This window comes from Typopeltis vanoorti, chromosome 2, assembly GCF_054136105.1.
Source record: "Typopeltis vanoorti isolate ZY-2024b chromosome 2, IOZ_Tvanoo_1.0, whole genome shotgun sequence".
Taxonomy (NCBI): Eukaryota; Metazoa; Arthropoda; class Arachnida; order Uropygi; family Thelyphonidae; genus Typopeltis; species Typopeltis vanoorti.
This window is the reverse complement of record NC_143550.1, coordinates 126,210,769-126,229,319: the sequence shown is the minus strand read 5'-3', so window position 1 is coordinate 126,229,319 and position 18,551 is coordinate 126,210,769. Positions and strand designations below refer to the sequence as shown.

Below are 18,551 nucleotides of genomic sequence, written 5' to 3'. Positions count from 1 at the left end.
ATACATGCAATTTACAGACAAAAAATACTTGTTGTGTGGGCAATAGATGGTGCTGATATATTTGATTGGTAGTAGAGGTTCAGTGTAGTGATGGAAACAGAGTTGTACAGTGGATGTCCTCCTGCAATGAGTCTTCTGACTCCTTGGAGGTGTCACGAGTAATAATAAATGTGAGAACATAAATTTTGGCAAAGATGAGTAGGGCTTTGGCATTTAAAAAATGTTATAATATGACCATGAAGTCAGGCTCTTGGACAACTGAACAGTTAACTTAGATTTTCAAGATTTTGGAAGTTGTCCAGAGAAAAGCAACTAAGACAAAGTAATTATTAGAACTCTGTTAGTTCTAATAATTACTAATAATTATTAGAACTAACATTTCTAATAATTCTAATTATTAGAATTATTAGAAATGCTCTCTGCTCAAGACAACGAGGAATGATTTATTTGGGGATTACTCCCAAATCAGTGAAAATTCATTGCCTGTGAATATGTTAGGTACATATACACACATAGTAAATTAATTTAAGTAGTGAAATGTTAGGCATTGTGTTTAATAGCAATGACCTCTGATATCATTTGGCTCCTTGGAATTCTGATAACTTGGATAGCATAGTATACCTACATTCTGTATATATGAGAATCGATGAACTTTATTGGGTATAAGATTTTCACATGTTGAAAAAGGGAGATGAAAGGTAAGAGTTTCATTAATGATAGTAGCCAAATAGTTACCGTAAAAGAGACAGTAAACCACATCAGGTCTGGGCAAGAGTATCTGATGCCCCCAGGCAAAGAAAATTTAGGCGTCCCTATACAATGTCTCTATGCAGTAATTAGTGCATCATTTTTTTCGATACCCAAATTCGATTAGTACGCCTATATACATCTTAAAAATAAATGTTACAGATTTTAAAAATTTTCTATCTATACATTTTTATAGCTAACTATTTTAAAAAATCACTCACTAGAATGAAATAATTTAGTTACCGATTTAAAACATTTTACAAAGATATTTTTAATGGCATACTACACTACTACCATGTACACTATATATACCAGGATTTCCCAAACTGTGTTCTGTGAGAAGTTCCTGGAATTTGTCATTTTAGTTTTCTAAGCATATTTTATGAATAAATATTTTATAGTGGAAATATTCTGAGGAGAATAATGTTCGAGAATATGTCGAAAAGCTGGGACCCAGAACGCCTAATAATATTTGTGTATCTTAATTTTCACACATCAAAACCTTTCAACATTTGGGAAAGAGAATACCGCTGTTTATGATCAGTCATAAAAATTGCCTGCAAGCCGATTATAACAATCAGCGGCGTATAATATTTTTTGTACAAGTGAAGTTTTTAAGCAGCAATGCAGAGGCTGACCCTGATGAATAGAGAAGCAATAAAATTTGCAGACAAGTAGGAGGCAATAGGGCCATACTATTGGTTGTATGAAAAAAGGAAACAAAATGCCTGCCAAACTACATTAGCTCAATTCTTTGTTAAGTAGAATAACAAAATTTATATTCTGAATGTGTTTTACAGTCTTTCAGCTTCATAGTTTTCCTTTAACTAGGCCCTGAGACATACCTTAATTCTTTTATAAAAAAAATTAAGGTTCAAAAAAGAAATTTGAGGAACGAATTCTACTTTTTCCCATAGGTTATTATATTTGACTAGTGCATTTTTGATTAATGCGTCTGTTTTAAAGATTGCATTAGACGCACTAATCGAGGGATTGCTGTATATATATTTTCTCATACTCACACAAGCACATGTACACCTACACATGAGGATATTTATAAAAATAATATCATTATGAACATTTATATATAAATGTTTATATATAAAATTTATTAATCAAAACCAATACATTTGTATACATATATGATTACTTCTGATATCTGTATAGCAAGAAAATTATTACATCTTAAATACAAAAATTATGAAAAATTAATCTTTCAGGCTTTTGTTTTGGCAAAGTTTTGAATTCATCTATATTGATTGTAGATGCAATTTCATGCTCTATAGATATTATTGCTAGGCCAGTCAGTCATTCCTGAGCCATTGTAAAGTGAGTGTAAGTTTTAATTTTGAGAAACTCCTTTCTGAACTTGCTACCGATACTGTCAATGTCAAAAAAATTCTCAGAGCAATAAACACATTGGGAACACTATTTTCTCAATTATTTTTGCATATGTATGACAGGACATCTAATGAGGAAGTATTTTCTGGAATTCGCCTTGCTATCATTTGTAATTCGCTACATAAATCTGTTCCGTCAATATCTCTAGAATTTGTTAATTGTGTGTTAAATAATTTTCCAATATCAAACATTTTTTAAGCAGTTCTGCTGAAGTAATTTTTTGAAATTCATATATATTTAAAAGAAAACCAAACTTTTCATTAATTGTGGATGTGTGCTTGAATTTTTCATCAAAAGATGCAATTGCGGAATCAATAATTGAAAAATAAAACTCTACCTTAAATTTTTGTTTAAAATCTGTTATGAATTCATCCTCTGCTTCATACACAAAATGTTTCTTTTTTTTTTTTCTAAGTCAAACTGTTTCTTGTTCAAAATTAGGCATTACCCCCTAAAACCTCAGCAATTTTTTCTGTAGCTGTTAACATCTTTTCAAATTCATCCTCATTTTGGATTTTCATTAAGAAATTCTTTGTATCATTAATACAATTTATGGCACCATTTATATCAAGGCTTCTATTCTGAAGTTGTTTACTTGTAAAATTTATTTCAGAAAGTATATTATATCACATTACTTAGGATGTGATAAATTTAAACTTCCTTAAAGTTTTAAGAAGACTACTTGGATCTGATTTCATGCTATTTCCACTTAATCCACATAAACTATCATCTTGAGATATTTCTTGCAATGTTTCGCAAACATTAGACAAATTATATCTTAGGGGCTTTAATGAGTCAGTTCGACTCTCCCATCGTGTATCACGGACTGGTTTGAGTGTAAAATTACTTACGTGTCTTTTGAGGTATTCCCATCGACAAGTCGAACTGGAAAAAAATATATATAGACAATGTACCGCTTCAAAAAATGCTGTGGCATCTAAAGTATTAGCAGTACAATTCACTATTAAATTTGAATGTGAACTACTGGGTACATACATTGCTCTTGGGTTAATAGTTGAAATTCGTCACTGCACACCTTTTACATCACCGTTCATATTACTGGCGTTATCGTATCCTTGACTTCGTAAATCTTGTATTGATGATGAAAATTTTGTCTTGAGTTCCTAGTATTTCATTTGATAAAAATTCTCCAGGTATTTTTTATTTCTATAAATCCCAAAAAGTGTTCTTTTATAGAAACCGTGCTATTACTAGTGTCTACGAATCGAAGTACTATGCTCATTTTTTCCGTGTGACCAATGTTGGACATACAGTCAATAGTTATGGAAAAATATTTTGCGGCAACAACAGATTTTAAAATTTTCTTTTTTATCACATTGGCGAAGATGTTTATTATTTCATTTTGAATATCTTTTCCAAGATATTGCACATATGTATCTTTTATTCTTCGAAGATGTTCATTCATTATTGGATCAAACTTGGCTAGAAATTCGACAAATTTCAAAAAATTTCTGTTTCCATGCGAAAACAACGTCTCATTTGTTCCTCGAAATGTTAAATTTTGAATAGATAACGTCTGAGCTAAAGCAAAGAGTCGTTCTAATACTTGCACCCAATGTTTCTCCTCTTTTCTAATAACTAGCAAGTTCTCTTCATCAGTGGTTTTCTTTTCTTTTATTCGAATTTCTAATTCTTTTCACTTATGGTAATTTTCAACGTGTCTTTGACTTTTTTCATGCGCAGCTTAAATAGAAGCATTTTTCCAGTCCCTCAATCCAGAATCAGCAAGGTTAATCTGCCATTGATCAAGTAATAAACAGCAGAAACAAAATGCAAAATCCGTGGATTTTCAATACAATAACCACAAACGCTGCACATTGTCTTGCGGTTAAATAGTCTTTGAGTATAATGAGTCATTGAAAATCTTCTATTATTCTCATCTTTCAGAAAATCAAAATTATGAATCTGTTCAGGTCCATGTTCAACTAATAGTTGAAATAATTGATTGATATTGGAAAATTTTACAGGACACCAAGTTGCTGGATCATTATAATTTAAGATCCAGCAACTTGTAAAATCAAATCCTTTTCTGATTATATTTGTAGGACAACCAGCTTCAGAATCAACAATACTCATATCATTTTTTGTTTATATTTTATGGAGTGTTTTATTGTTAGTATTTTTGTTATAGCCATTATTTACGAATGTGTCACTGATGATTTTTAATTCTTGCTTCAGGGCTTGCTGGTTAGAGCAAATTGTTATGGCTCTGTTTTTAAAGGTGTTAATGACTCCATATTTTTGTGATGGGTGGTGGTATGAATTAGCATGTATGTATTGACCCGTGTGTGTTGGTTTTTGGTAGACGGTGAAGGATAGACACACTAGTCCCATTCCTAGACACACTAGTCACACGTCTAGACACACTAGACGTGTGACTAGTGTGTCTAGGAATGGGAGCAAGTTCTACAATTTGCCATCGAAATTGAAAATTTCGATGGCAAATTGTATGCGTTCATGTTGTTTGTTTAGGTGGCTAAGTAATGTGTTTAGCATTTGTCGCCCATGCGGCCAGATAGCAAACACATCGTCAACGTATCTAAGCCATATTGTAGGTTTTAGAGTGGCGGAATCAAGAGCCCTTTGGTCAAAAGTTTCCATGTAAAAGTTAGTAATTGGGGGGGAGTAGTGGGGAGCCCATGGCTGTACCTTCTTTTTGGGTAAAATTTGTTTTACCACACGAAGTAATTGGACTAGTATGTGGACAAAGAGGACAGTAATGTTGGGTGGAAATTTTGTTTTAACTGTTAATGACTGTTTGTCATTAACACCTTTAAAAACAGGGCCATAACAATTTGCTCTGACCAGCAAGCCCTGAAGCAACAACTAAAAATCATCAGCGACACATTCTTAAATAATGGCTATAAAAAAAATACTATCAATAAAATACTCCATAAAACATAAACAAAAAAGAATCTAGATTACAATAAAACCATAGAAGGGTTCTCGGAAAAATTCAACAGAATCCTACACCATTATAACCTCAATGCCACCTTTAAGCCACTTACTAAACTTAAAACCATATTCAACTCCTCTAAGGATCCTCTCCTCCCCTTGGCACATCCTGGAGTCTATTGCATCCACAGCACCTGTAACTTGCTGACCTACAGTGAAACTGGACGTACAATCCCTATACATAAGAAAGAACACATAAGACACATTAAATATTTCCATTTTGGTGAAGCAAGCCTCTCAGATAACTCGCTCAACACCTCGCACCAAATCGTCTGGAAAAGCACCTGCTCTTTACACCGTACAAAAACCTGGTACGAAAGGAAATTTAAGGAAGCCTACGAAATTCTGATAAACCACCCAAATATCAACAGCAAGGGTGGCATGAACATTCCAAGAATCTGGATGGCACACATTCAACCTACCTAAAACCTAAGATCCAGCATAAGTCAGGACTCTAGCCAACTTCTAGCTAGTATTATAAACCATTCCATACCAACCGGTTGGAATGTACATGTATAATCATATTGTAAATATGTGTGTGTGTGTGTGTATGTGTGTGTGTGTGTGTGTGTGTGTATATATACAGGGTGTTCGGGATAAATTTGACATATTTATAATTAATTATATTTTTCCGTAAGTTACATGTATTAACACACACTTCTCTTCATTTAAAAGTTTGGACCCTTCTTCATTCATATACAAGATGTCAGAAAGGATGGATAGCTGGAACCCACCTGAATCATGGAAGAGAATAACTTGTATCATGATGATTCGTGCCCGCCATCAAAATAAGGATATTACGACTGCTGCCCAATGCTCCCTGAATACAGTAAAAACAATCAGGCATGAACTAGAGACTTGCAATGGTGACTACGAGGATGTAGCAAGAAGAAAGATCCCTAGCAGACGATCTGATTGCGTTCGTACAGCAGAATTCCTCGCAAATCTGCAGGAACAGGTGTTGAAGAACCCTGACATTGGAATTCGGGCTTTGTTCGTGGAGTTGCTAACTGTAGTCAAGCCCTGGATAACAAGGGTAGCCAATGGTAGGCCGTATGTATGGCAGCAGGATTCGGCCCCTTGCCACACCTCTGGGAAAAGTCAAAAATGGTTGTCTGAAAATTTCTACGACTTCACCAGTCCAAATGTTTGGCCTCCAAACTCCCCAGACCTTAACCCCATGGATTATTTTGTATGGGACGCAGTTGAAAAAGACACCAATCGCACTTCCAGTAATACAAAAGCCCAGTTAATGGATAAAATTAAAACAGTTTTTGCAGCCCTTCCCAGGGAGACTGTAGCATCAGCTTGTTCGAGGTTCCGAAGCAGAATTGAAGCTGTGATCAATGCTAATGGTGGTTATTTTGAGTAAATCTTGTTGATAGTATTGTAATTAACTCTGCCTGTAATGTTTTTTTGTCAATTCATTAAATTTAATAGATACAAAGAAGATTTTCTTTTTCCTTACGAAACTGTCAAATTTATCCCGAACACCCTGTATATGTGTATATATGCACACATAGACTTGTTGTGCCCAATGTAATTCTACGACCAACAGATAATATTAATAACAGGACTTTAGTGTTGATGTGTATTCTATTTTTTTTTTTTCACTAGAGGTCAGGCCAACAATTGTTGTAACATTGGTCTGTAACTTTAATAAACCAGATAGATTGTAGTGTAGCTTGCTTTCTGTATATAGTGCATATGCTCCAGAAGATGACCTTGATATTAACGTCGAATGTAGAGTTTAGTTATATTAAACTAAAGTTTTACTCAAACACGGTAGTTTTCTCCATAATTTTCAAAAATGTACTTGGATCACTGTGCAAGCCTAAAAGAAAGGAAAAGAATAAAACCTAAGATTTGGTGAGTGAGGAAAGACTGAATAGAAATTGATAATATTTCACATATATTGGAACTGAAGACATCTCTGAAATTTCAGCAGAAAGGAAAACAAGTATGAGAGTAAAGAATTCTGTATATTATTTCCTTTCTTTTAGGCTTGCATGGTGATCCGAATATATTTTGGAAAATTATGGAGACGACTACCGTTTTTGAGTAAAACTTTAGTTTAATATGATTTTGGTTTATATTAAACTAAAGTTTTTTACTCAATATGTAAAATATGTATTTACTCAATGTAAAAAGTTTGACAAAATAAATTTTATTAAAGGTATTATATTAATAATTACATTTGTGGTTTATTATTAATAATAAGAATAAATGCACTTATAATTACGTATTAAATGCAGTTAAAGTACTATTTATTTTTGAAGTTTGTATTTTAAATTGTTCTAGGTACTGGTCAAACTATAAGAGTAAGAGTTGATGAACCAAGAACACAACGAGTGCTTGTAGGTTCCATGGTTACTTTCCGCTGCTATGGCTATAGTCAAGTTACAGATGTGAGTTTCATTGTGTTTGTTTTAAATTAATAATAAAACTTTGGAAAGATCCTTGCAGACTTCATACACCAATTTCAAATCTTATTTTCCCAATTCAGTTTTTTTTGGATTGACACCTTACCATTTTAAGATATTTATATATTTCTGTTCTGTGGAGGAATCATTATGCCTCAAAAGGAGCCTAAAATTAATTCAGTAATAATATGAGAGACAACTGTATTGGACAGAGGAGATGGAAATACCATTCCCCCCTAAAAAGTATTTGAGAAATACCATGCGACAATTAGTTATTCAAAGTGATGACAATGGATGATATACACTCTTGAAAAGAAGTCACTGGACACCAAATATGGTGTCTGTTGATTTCTTTCCAAACTGTGAGGAACAAATAGCCATGATGCACACTTAATAAGATGCAGGACCTAACTGTATTTGTCCTACATTCAAATTACACATATTGTACAGCCTCATATAGAGGAGGGCGCAAGTGAGCCAAGTGCTGTGGATGTGATTTGAAGAGTTTCTGATTCAGATAAGTTTTACTAGGAATAATTAAGTATATATGCGTAATTGTTTGAGTAAGAGCGGCTGTAAACGTTGTGCACTACCGGTATTATTAGTGTGGGGGATTTTTCTTGCCTAAACTAAATTCCGAAATTGTTATTATTAGACCTAGTAACCTGCAGAGAAAAAAAAAAAAAAATGGCGGCGGCATTGTCATTCCATGATTTTAATTTAGATTTCAGTCGTTTCTTTAAGTGTGATGTCTGTTATATGTATTCCTTCGATTACATAAATGATTTGTGGATGTTTGGTGCGGACGAAAGAAGGGTGTGTGTGAAGTGTGACCTGAACGAGGAACTGATGAATGCAAATACGAAATTGATGACAGAAAGTGTTAGTACCGATTGTGTCGCCGCGAGTGCACGTTTGAAAGAGTAGAGTGGTGAGAAAGAGAGGCGAAAAAATGTTAAAAATCAGGAAAGAAAGTAAAAGAGCAATTTGAAAACCATAACAGATGTTAAAAGGGATGAAAGTGAGGCTGAAATAAACGAAATTGACAGAACAAATGGAAGTAGAAATAGCGTGATGCAGAAGTCGCAAGTGAAAAAAATCGAAAGAATAAATGATAGCGAAAGTTGGATGCATGTTGGACTGAAAGTACTAAAACAAAGAAAGATGAACGACAGTAAAACTGAGAAAAATGATAGCGAAAGTTGGATGCATGTTAGTCCAAAATTACAGAAACAAAGAAAGATAAATGAGAGTGAAAGTGAGAAGGATGATAGTGAAAGTTGGACGTATGTTGGACCGAAAGTACGGAAACAAAGAAGGATGAATGAGAGGGAAAGAGGGGGGGGGGGGTCGAGAGTTAGAAAGTTAGAAAGATTTAATGATAGAGAGAATGTGTCGCGAGGTTCGGAGGGTGAATTGAAACTGTAATATGAGGTGGGAGCCAGCAAAAGAGTTAATTGTATTAATTGGTACAAATGATTTGAGAGAGAACAAAGAGCATGTCAAAATGAATATCAGGAGGCTGCTTGGAAAGATAATAGAGAATAGTGTGATAGGAAGGGTAGTCAGTGTGTTGCCTAGGTATGATTGTGTTGAAATGAGGCGAAGATCAAGGATTATGAATGATATTCTGGCTGAAATGTGTGAGGAGATGGGAGTACAGTTTGTTAATGTGTGGAATGAGTTTGTGAGTTAGAGGTGAATAGAATCAAACACTTGGTGTGGATGTTGTTATAGACCTGGTAATGTGGATGGTGGTGATAGTGAAATGTATAGTCAAATAAGCCAAGCAAATAAGAAAAGGGTGATCATTATGGGTGATTTTAATTATGGTAATATAGACTGGAATGAAGAGATAGCAACTGGAAGTAAAAAAAAATGAGTTTCTTGAGTTTTTGAGGGATACCTACCTCAGACAGCATGCAACAGAGGGTACACGAAGATTAAGGGTCTTACCTTTGGTCATCTCATCAGAGGATTTAATTATAAATGAGGTGTCAAATCATCCACCAATCCACCAATTGGTGAAAGTGACCATGAGGTGATTACCTGGGTGGTTGCCAGCAGTGTAAGTACCCCTGTGAAAAAAGGGTATATATATTGAACTACAAGGGGGGGGGGTGATTATGAAGAGCTCAGGAGACAGCTTGTAGGTGTAGCATGGAATGAAGAGTTAGCTGGAAAAGAGATCAATGCACCTTGGGGGATTTTCAAAAACTATTTAGTAGATGCAATGTGTAAATGTATTCCACGGGTGGTGAGAAGGTTAAATAAGGTAGGTGTGAGATGGATGAATAAAGAGATTAAGCATGCAATACAGAGAAAAAGGGCATTGTGGATGCAACATAAGAGAAGTGGAAGTAACCAATTTCATGAGGTCTACAAAGACCAGGAAAGGAGGGTGACTTGGTTGGTGAGAGTAGCTAACGAGAGGTATGAACAGCAGTTAGCTAATGAAGCCAAAAAGAATCGTAGGGAGTTCTTTCAATATGTTGCCAGCAAAAGAAGGAATGATTATGGAAGGATGACATTGATGGGAGGAAATGGTATAAAGACAGCTGTTGCGGAATGTGTGGTGGAGATACTCAATGAGCAGTCCATAAAGATCTTTCAATCTTGAGAATGTGACTTCATGGAGAGATTGAGAGCAGTTGATGATGTGGAGGAGAGACTGACTGTAAGTCAGCAAGAGGTGTTTGCGGAGTTGAATAAATTAGATATAAATAAGGCTGTGGGACTTGATAATATATCACCGCATATTCTGAAGGAATGTGCCAGGGAGGTGACACCTGCCTTGACATATTTTTTTAATACGAGTTTTGCACTTGGTCAAGTTCCTAAGGAGTGGAAGGAGGGCAAGATTCTGCCACTTCATGAAGGAGTTGATCGGACTCGAGCATCAAACTATAGGCCTATCTCTGTGTCAGGTGTTGTGGTCAAGTTGTTGGAGAAGCTTGTAAGAACTAGAATCCAGAGTTGGGTTGACAACAATGGTATTATCTTTGATGGACAGCATGGATATTTGCTAAAGAGAGGTCATGTTTTAGTAATCTACGTACTTATTACAATAAAGTGACTGCTTCCTTGGACAGAGGAGAAGGATACACAGTAATATACTTGGATTTTGCAAAAGCTTTTGATAGAGTACCTCATGATAAGTTGACAGTCAAACTAGAGCTGATGGGGTTGGATATTAGATTAGTGCATTAAATTGGAGACTGGCTATCTGATAGGTATCAACAAGTTGTGTATGGGGGTGCAATATCCAGGAAAAGGAAAGTCACTAGTGGAGTGCCTCAGGGGTCTGTTTTAGAGCAATTACTATTTAACTTGTATATTAATGATATTGGCAAAGATTTGGATGGAGATATTCAGTTGTTTGCAGATGATGCAAAGTTGGTATGAACCATAAAGAGTAGTGAAGATGTTGTGGCCTTGCAAGAAGACTCGAATAAATTGAGTGATTGGGCAAGCAAATGGGGATGCAAGTTCAATGTTGCAAAATGTAAGGTTTTAAAATTTGGAAAACAAAGATGGGATGCAGAATTTATGCTTGGTGAGAATATATTGTTGGAAGTAGAGAAAATAAGAGATCTGGGAGTGATAGTGGATAAGGATCTAAAATTTAGGGGACACATCGCCAAAATTGTGAAGACAACACAAAGACTTCTGGGAATGATGAGGAAGACACTGACGTGTAGAAGTAGGGAGATTCTTGTTCCATTGTATAAGGCTTTGATTAGGCCACCCATGGACTATTGTGCCCAGATTTGGTCACCAGGTTTTCAGAAGGATGAAGAGATGTTGGAAACGGTCCAAAGGCGGCTGACTAAGGTAGTTTCTGACCTCTGGAATGTTGAGTATGAGGAAAGATTGAGAAGATGTAATTTGCAGAGTCTGGTGGAGAGAATGAAGAGGGGAGATATGATAGAGACCTCCAAGTTGGTAAGGGGTTGTTATTAGATGAATGGTGGAGAAGTTCTACAGAGAATAGTGGGTGATCAGGGGAGAACCAGAGGTCATCCCTGGAAACTGTATAAAGAGGGCTTGAATAGGGGAGTGAGAGGCAGGTTTTTTTCGTGCAGAGCTGTGAGTGATTGGAATGCCTTGCCTGAGAGTGTGGTGTCTGCAAGGAGTTTTAATGTGTTTATGACACGGTATGATGAGATGTGTGTGATAAAAGGACTTCCCAAATGAGTCTTTGACTCCATGAGGTCTTGTTTAATAATAATAATAATATTGTATTGTGCAACTTGATATTGTGATTTAAGAGGTTTTTTGCCTATATGTTATGTAGTAAAATGTTGAAGATGTACATAAAATATATATGTAATAAAAGATTGGTCTTTTACATATATGGAAAGTAGATAAATGCTGGAGCAGTTCCAAAGATTGTTGAAGATACTTCCGTAGCACAATCCCAGCCTTTCCTTTGATTGAAGAGACCCATTTTCAAATCCTAAGGTGCAAAGAACCTTTATAAATGTTTTTATTTTAGTTTTATTTATTTATTTATTTTCAACCTGAAAGTCAGTTAATCTCATATGGAGGTGATGATTTTATGGGAAGTAAAAAGTCAAGCTTTCTTTGTCATGAAAAATTCAAAGCATTATGAAGATACTGCTTGTTTTTAATTAAACAAGAAAACAGACATTAGAATATGTCTGTTTTCTATGATTTTGTTAACTAAGACTTGGTCTTAGTCACTTTGGTATGGTTTAAACAAACCAATTTTTTTGGTTGGGGGGGGGGGGATTAAATATTGAATAAAAGCATAGGTTGAGGGAGTAATTTTCAGAATTTGCTAGCTAATAGATGTAAAAAAGATGCTAGATCCTTACTAGGTCATTCTTAAAAGTTTCTCACAACTTTGCGGTACTGAGCAGATTAGCAAGAAGTACAGTTTTTACTTGGTTAATGAGAAAGGGTGGGCTGGCAAGTGAATGGAACAAGCTGTTAGAATAGGTTATGAATGTACTGGAATCAAATAAGTTAAATTTAAGCCATGATACATATTGTAGTGTGTAATATTGTAAGACTGCCACTTCCTGCAGTTAGCCTAGTGATGATTGTCTCTTTAGAAATTAGCCGAATATGGGTGTATAAATTTGCATAAGATTTGGGAGACAGTCATCTTAAGACATAAGATGACTTAAGTACCTGCTTTCTCTCTCTGTTTTCCTTTTATATAACATAGAGGGTGCCTAATTAGGACTTCAGTCTTTGTGTTGTTGCTACAGTTTTTCAAACTAGTCCCATTACTACACCATGGCGGACTAAACTAAGTGAGGGTATCAGCAATATAGAATGCTGTAAATAGGGAATGTTACCCTTTATGTGCATGAAGTCTGGAATGGCCAAGATGGCAGAAGAATCAACACTGACTTCTCAAGGGCATGACAGCAAGATGTGCGGCACATCGAGGGCACGCTCCTGACATCTAAGGGACTTATGACCAACCGTCGTGGAAGAGATTGGAGCCTCACCACGTATTTATCCATTATCGACCATGAAACACACCATGTCACAATATGAAGTTAGAGATGTGGTTGAGACCCCTGCAACCATCAGCTCTTATAGCTACAGGGAAAAAGAGCTTGAAACTGGGAATTGTAAGACAAGAACTACTAAGGTAGTGTATGAAGATAATATCCCAAACCCTCCAGGGAGGATATTCTCAGATGTCCCTTGTCTGAAAACTAGGAGCAATTGCTTGAAAATAATAACATGGAACATCAGAACACTCTACGAGGCAGGCAAATTAGATAACCTACCCAGGAATTAGAAGTGATGAAGGCCGATATTGCAGGTATCAGTGAAGTGAGGTGGACAGATACAGGCATAATAAGAAGAAAAAATCACACTATAGTCTACTCTGGCAGTGACTTACACCTTAATAGAGTAGCGCTTGTCCTAAGTAATAGAATTGCAAAATCTCTATAGGGATATTGGCCCATAAATGACAGAATCATAACAGCCAAAATAACTGCACAACCATTGAACCTGTATATTATCCAAGCATATGCACCAACCCAAGATCACCCAGATGAAGAGTTGGAACAATTTTATGAAGATATCCAAACTGTAATCTCCAGTGCTAAGGCAGATGATGTTATTGTTATGATGGGCAACCTAAATGCAAAAGTGGGCTCAGAAAAAAATCTCATTTTGCATGAGAAACCAAGGGCTTGGAATCAGAAATGAAAGAGGTGAAAGATTAATTCAATTCTGTGAAATTAATGACCTAATAATTGCCAATACACTGTTTAAACATCCTCCCAGAAGAACACTATATACCTGGAAAAGCCCTGGGGACATCTATAGAAGTCAAATTGACTATATAATAATAAGCAAAAGTTCTGAAATGCAATAACACAAACAAAAACATATCCTGGAGCAGACATAGGATCAAACCACAGCCCAGTGATTGCAAAAATCAAAATAAAACTTAAGATACCAAGCCAACCATTCATAAGAGAAACTTATAATTCAGACTCACTTAACAACCAAGAAGTTAGACTGCTTTATAAAAGAATTCACAAAATCCCTTAACAAGTCTGACACCACAACTCACAAGAAAATAGAACACCAATTGATGAAATTAACATGAACTGGCACACATTCAAGAATAGCATCAGTGAAGCAGCCAAAAATACACTCCCACAATAAAAAAGGAAAAGGAATAAACCTTGGATGAATGAAAAACTACTGACGTTGATGGAACAAAGAAAAAAAAGTTAAAGAACAAACTTGAAAATAAAAGCATGAATAAAGAAATAAAAGAATGCAGGAAAGCCAAAGAGGAATGGATTAAATATAAATGTATAGATATAGAAAACCTTGATAGAAAACATAGAAGCAGAGAAATGCATGAAAAAATCAGAGAAATGACAAACAGGACAAGTAACAAATACAGCAAACCATGCAAGTGTCATTAGAGACTCAAGAGACCATATTCTAATGGATAAAAAAGAAATCATGGAAAGATGGATTGAATACACAAGGAAATTATATGAACAACAAAGAAATTATATCCCAGAACAGCTGATTTAGAAGGATTATCCATTTGAAGCGATGGACTGCATTTGAGTGGTTATGGTGTGAGTCGTTTTGGAGAGACTGCTGCTGGAAGGTAGGGAAGTGAATAGAGAGAATGAATCAGATCGAGAGGGGAGCGATGTGGAAGAGCAGGAGACCAAGACAGGAGAGATTGAAGAGGTGGATATGAATGGGGAAGTGAGTGGTATGAGTATAGAAAATGAGAGAATGGGTGTGCAAGAGGAGCAAGTAAACAGGGAGGCTCAGAGTGGACAGGGGTACACAGCATGAGAAAGGTAGATGCTCCAAGAGGAAGTGAGAGCATGTGTAGACAGAAAAGAAATGGTATAACCTGGAATCAAGAGGAAACAGTTGAAATTGAAATGGGTTTTAAAATGAATAAGCAGAAAGGGAAATGGCTCCACACGAGCATGGAGAGATCACATCGAGTGAGTGGCATCAGTGAACTAGCTGTAGATTCAGAAATGAGCTGTTGTGTTTGTATACAATTGCTAGAAGTATAAGAAACAAGGCAGATGAAATGGTTGCACTAATTGCATCTGCTCACCCAAAGATTGTTGGAATAAGTGAATAAGCAGAAAGGGAAATGGTTCCAGATGAGCATGGAGAGATCACATCGTGTGAGTGGCATCAGTGGAACTAGCTGTAGATTCAGAAATGAGCTGTTGTGTTTGTATACAATTGCTAGAAGTATAAGAAACAAGACAGATGAAATAGTTGCACTAATTGAATCTGTTCACTGAACGATTGTCGGAATAAGTGAGACATGGTTGGAAGAGGACGACATCCTGACAGGAATAGAGATGGAAGGGAATGATGTGTTTTGTGAGGATAGAAGGGGAAAAATGGGGGACTGCTATTGATGATAAAGAGAGAGTTATGTCCATACAAAGCACAGATGCAAGATGGAAATAGTGGCAATGGTTTTTAGGCAGTATGGTGTGAGATAGAGGTGAATGGAATCAAATACTTGGTGGGATATTGTTATAGACCAGGTAATATGGATGGTGGTGATAGTGAAATGTATAGTCAAATTAGCAAAGCAAATAAGAAAACGGTGATCATTATGGGTGATTTTAATTATGGCAGTATAGACTGGAATGAAGAGATAGCAACTGGAATTAAAGTAAATGAGTTTCTTGAGTTTTTGAGGGATAACTACCTCAGACAGTGTGTATCAGAGGGCACATGAGGATTAAGGGTCTTGGATTTGGTCATCTCATCAGAGGATGTAATTATAAATGAGGTGTCAAATCATCCACCAATTTGTTAAAGTGACCATGAGGTGATTACCTGGGTGGTTGCCAGCAGTGCGAGGACCCCTGTGAGAAAAGAGTATATGTGGAACTACAAAGGGGGGGGGGTGATTATGAAGAGCTCAGGAGACAGCTTGTGGGTGTAACATGGAATGAGGAGTTAGCTGGAAAAGAGATCAGTGCAGCTTGGAGGATTTTCAAAAACTATCTAGTAGATGCAATGTCTAAATGTATACCATGGGTGAGAAGGTTAAATAAGGTAGGTGTGAGATGGATGAATAAAGAGGTTAAGCATGCAATACAGAGAAAAAGGGAATTGTGGAGGCAACATTAGAGAAGTGGAAATAACCAATTCCATGAGGACTACAAAGACCAGGCAAGGCAGATGACTTGGTTGGTGAGGGTAGCTAAACAGAGTATGAACAGAAGTTAGCTAATAAAGCCAAAAAGAATCCTAGGGAGTTCTTTTGATATGTAGCCAGCAAAAGAAAGAATGATTATGGAAGGATGACATTGATTGGAGAAAATGGTATAACAGCTGTTGCAGAATGTGTGGTGAAGAGACTTAATGAGCTGTTCATGAAGGTCTTTCAATCTTGTGAATGTGACTTCATGGAGAGATTGAGAGCAGTTGATGATATTGAGGAGAGACTGACTGTAAGTGAGCAACAGGTGTTTGGGGAGTTGAGTAAACTAGATGTAAATAAGGCTGTGGGACTTGATAATATATCACCACGTATTCTGAAGGAATGCGCCAGGGAGTTGACACCTGCCTTGACATATTTTTTTAATATGAATCTTGCACTTGGTCAAGTTCCTAAAGAGTGGAATGAGGGCAAGATTGTGCCACTTCATAAAGGAGGTGATCGAACTCGAGCATCAAACTATAGGCCTATCTCTGTGTCAGGTGTTGTGGTTAAGTGGTTGGAGAAGCTTGTGAGAACTAGGATCCAGAGTTGGGTTGACAGCAATGGTATAATCTTTGATGGACAGCATGGATTTGCTAAAGGGAGGTAATGTTTTAGTAATCTACATACTTATTACAATAAAATGATTGCTTCCTTGGACAGAGGAGAAGGATACACAGCAATATACTTGGATTTCACAAAGGCTTTTGATAGAGCATCTCATAATAAGTTGACAGTCAAACTAGAGCAGATGGGGTTGGATATTAGATTAGTGCATTGGATTGGAGACTGGCTATCTGACAGGTATCAACAAGTTGTGTATGGGAGTGTGATATCCAGGAAAGTCACTAGTGGAGTGCCTCAGGGGTCTATTTTAGGGCCACTACTATTTAACTTGTATATTGATGATATTGGCGAAGATTTGGATGGAGATATTCAGTTGTTTGCAGGTGATGCAAAGTTGGGAAGAACTATAAAGAGTAGTGAAGATGTTGTGCCTTGCAAGAAGACTTGAATAAATTGAGTGATTGGGCACGGAAATGGGGATGCGAGTTCAATGTTGCAAAATGTAAGGTTTTAAAATTTGGAAAACAAAGATGGGATGCAGAATTTATGCTTGGTGAGAATATATTGTTGGAGGTAGAGGAAATAAGAGATCTGCGGGTGATAGTGGGTAATGATCTAAAATTTAGGGGACACATAGCCAAAATTGTGAAGACAACACAATGACTTCTGGGAATGATGCAGAGGACACTGACATGTAGAAGTAGGGAGATTCTTATTTCATTGTATAAGGCTTTGATTAGGCCATACATGGACTATTGTGTCCAGATTTGGTCACCGGGTTTTCAGAAGGATGAAGAAATGTTGGAAAGGGTCCAAATGCGACTGACTAAGGTAGTTTCTGACCTCTGGAATGTCGAGTATGAGGAAAGATTGAGAAGATGTAATTTGCAGAGTCTGGTGGAGAGAATGAAGAGGGGAGATATGATAGAGACCTCCAAGTTGGTAAGGGGTTGTTATTAGATCAATGGTGGAGAAGTTCTACAGAGAATAGTGGGCAATCAGTGGAGAACCAGAGGTCAACCCTGGAAACTGTATAAAGAGGGTGTGAATTAGAGGCAGGTTTTTTCCGTGCAAAGTTGTGAATGATTGGAATGCCTTGCCTGAGAGTGTGGTGTCTGCAAGGAGTTTGAGTGTGTTTAAGACATGGTATGATGAGATGTGTGTGATAAAAGGGCCTCCCAAATGAGTCTTTGACTCCATGAGGTCTTGAGAAATAATAATAATGAATCATTGTTACAGGCAAAATCCTTATCAATACAGAGCATATAGACATCAGCGGGGAACAAATAAAACAAGTGAAAAACTTTAAATATTTAGGAAGCCTAATAACAGAAGATGGCAGAACAAGAGAAGACATAAGATCAAGAATAAACAACGCAGAAGCCCAATTCTGTAAAATGAAAAGCATTTTTACAGGAAACCTCAACATACATTTGAAAAAAAAAATTAGTAAAGACATTGATATGGAGCATTGCACTGTATGGATGTGAAACCTGGATTCTAGTCAGAGAAGTTGTAAGAAGATTGGAGGCTTTTGAAATGTGGTGCTGGTGCAGCATGAACAAAATAAAATGTACAGAAAAAAATTAAACCAACAAGTCCTGAGAGAGAGAAATGAAACAAGAACTCTAATTAAATCGATCAAAATTTGAAGGGATAGGTGGTTTGGACATATACTTCAACATGATGGACTTTTAAAAAGAATAACTGAAGGC

The 18,551-nt window shown here is 36.4% G+C and overlaps 1 protein-coding gene across 6 annotated transcripts in view; it reads left to right on the top strand.

Moving 5' to 3' along the window:
• Positions 1 to 18,551, top strand: part of LOC150109418 (basement membrane-specific heparan sulfate proteoglycan core protein-like) — a 1,783,738-nt gene that overhangs the window by 1,239,461 nt on the left and 525,726 nt on the right. For all 6 annotated transcript variants that reach the window (XM_090413063.1, XM_090413041.1, XM_090413033.1 and 3 more), the window contains one exon: positions 7,426 to 7,532. In XM_090413063.1, the coding sequence (XP_090269189.1) occupies positions 7,426 to 7,532 (107 nt within the window). The remainder of the gene's footprint in view (positions 1 to 7,425; positions 7,533 to 18,551) is intronic.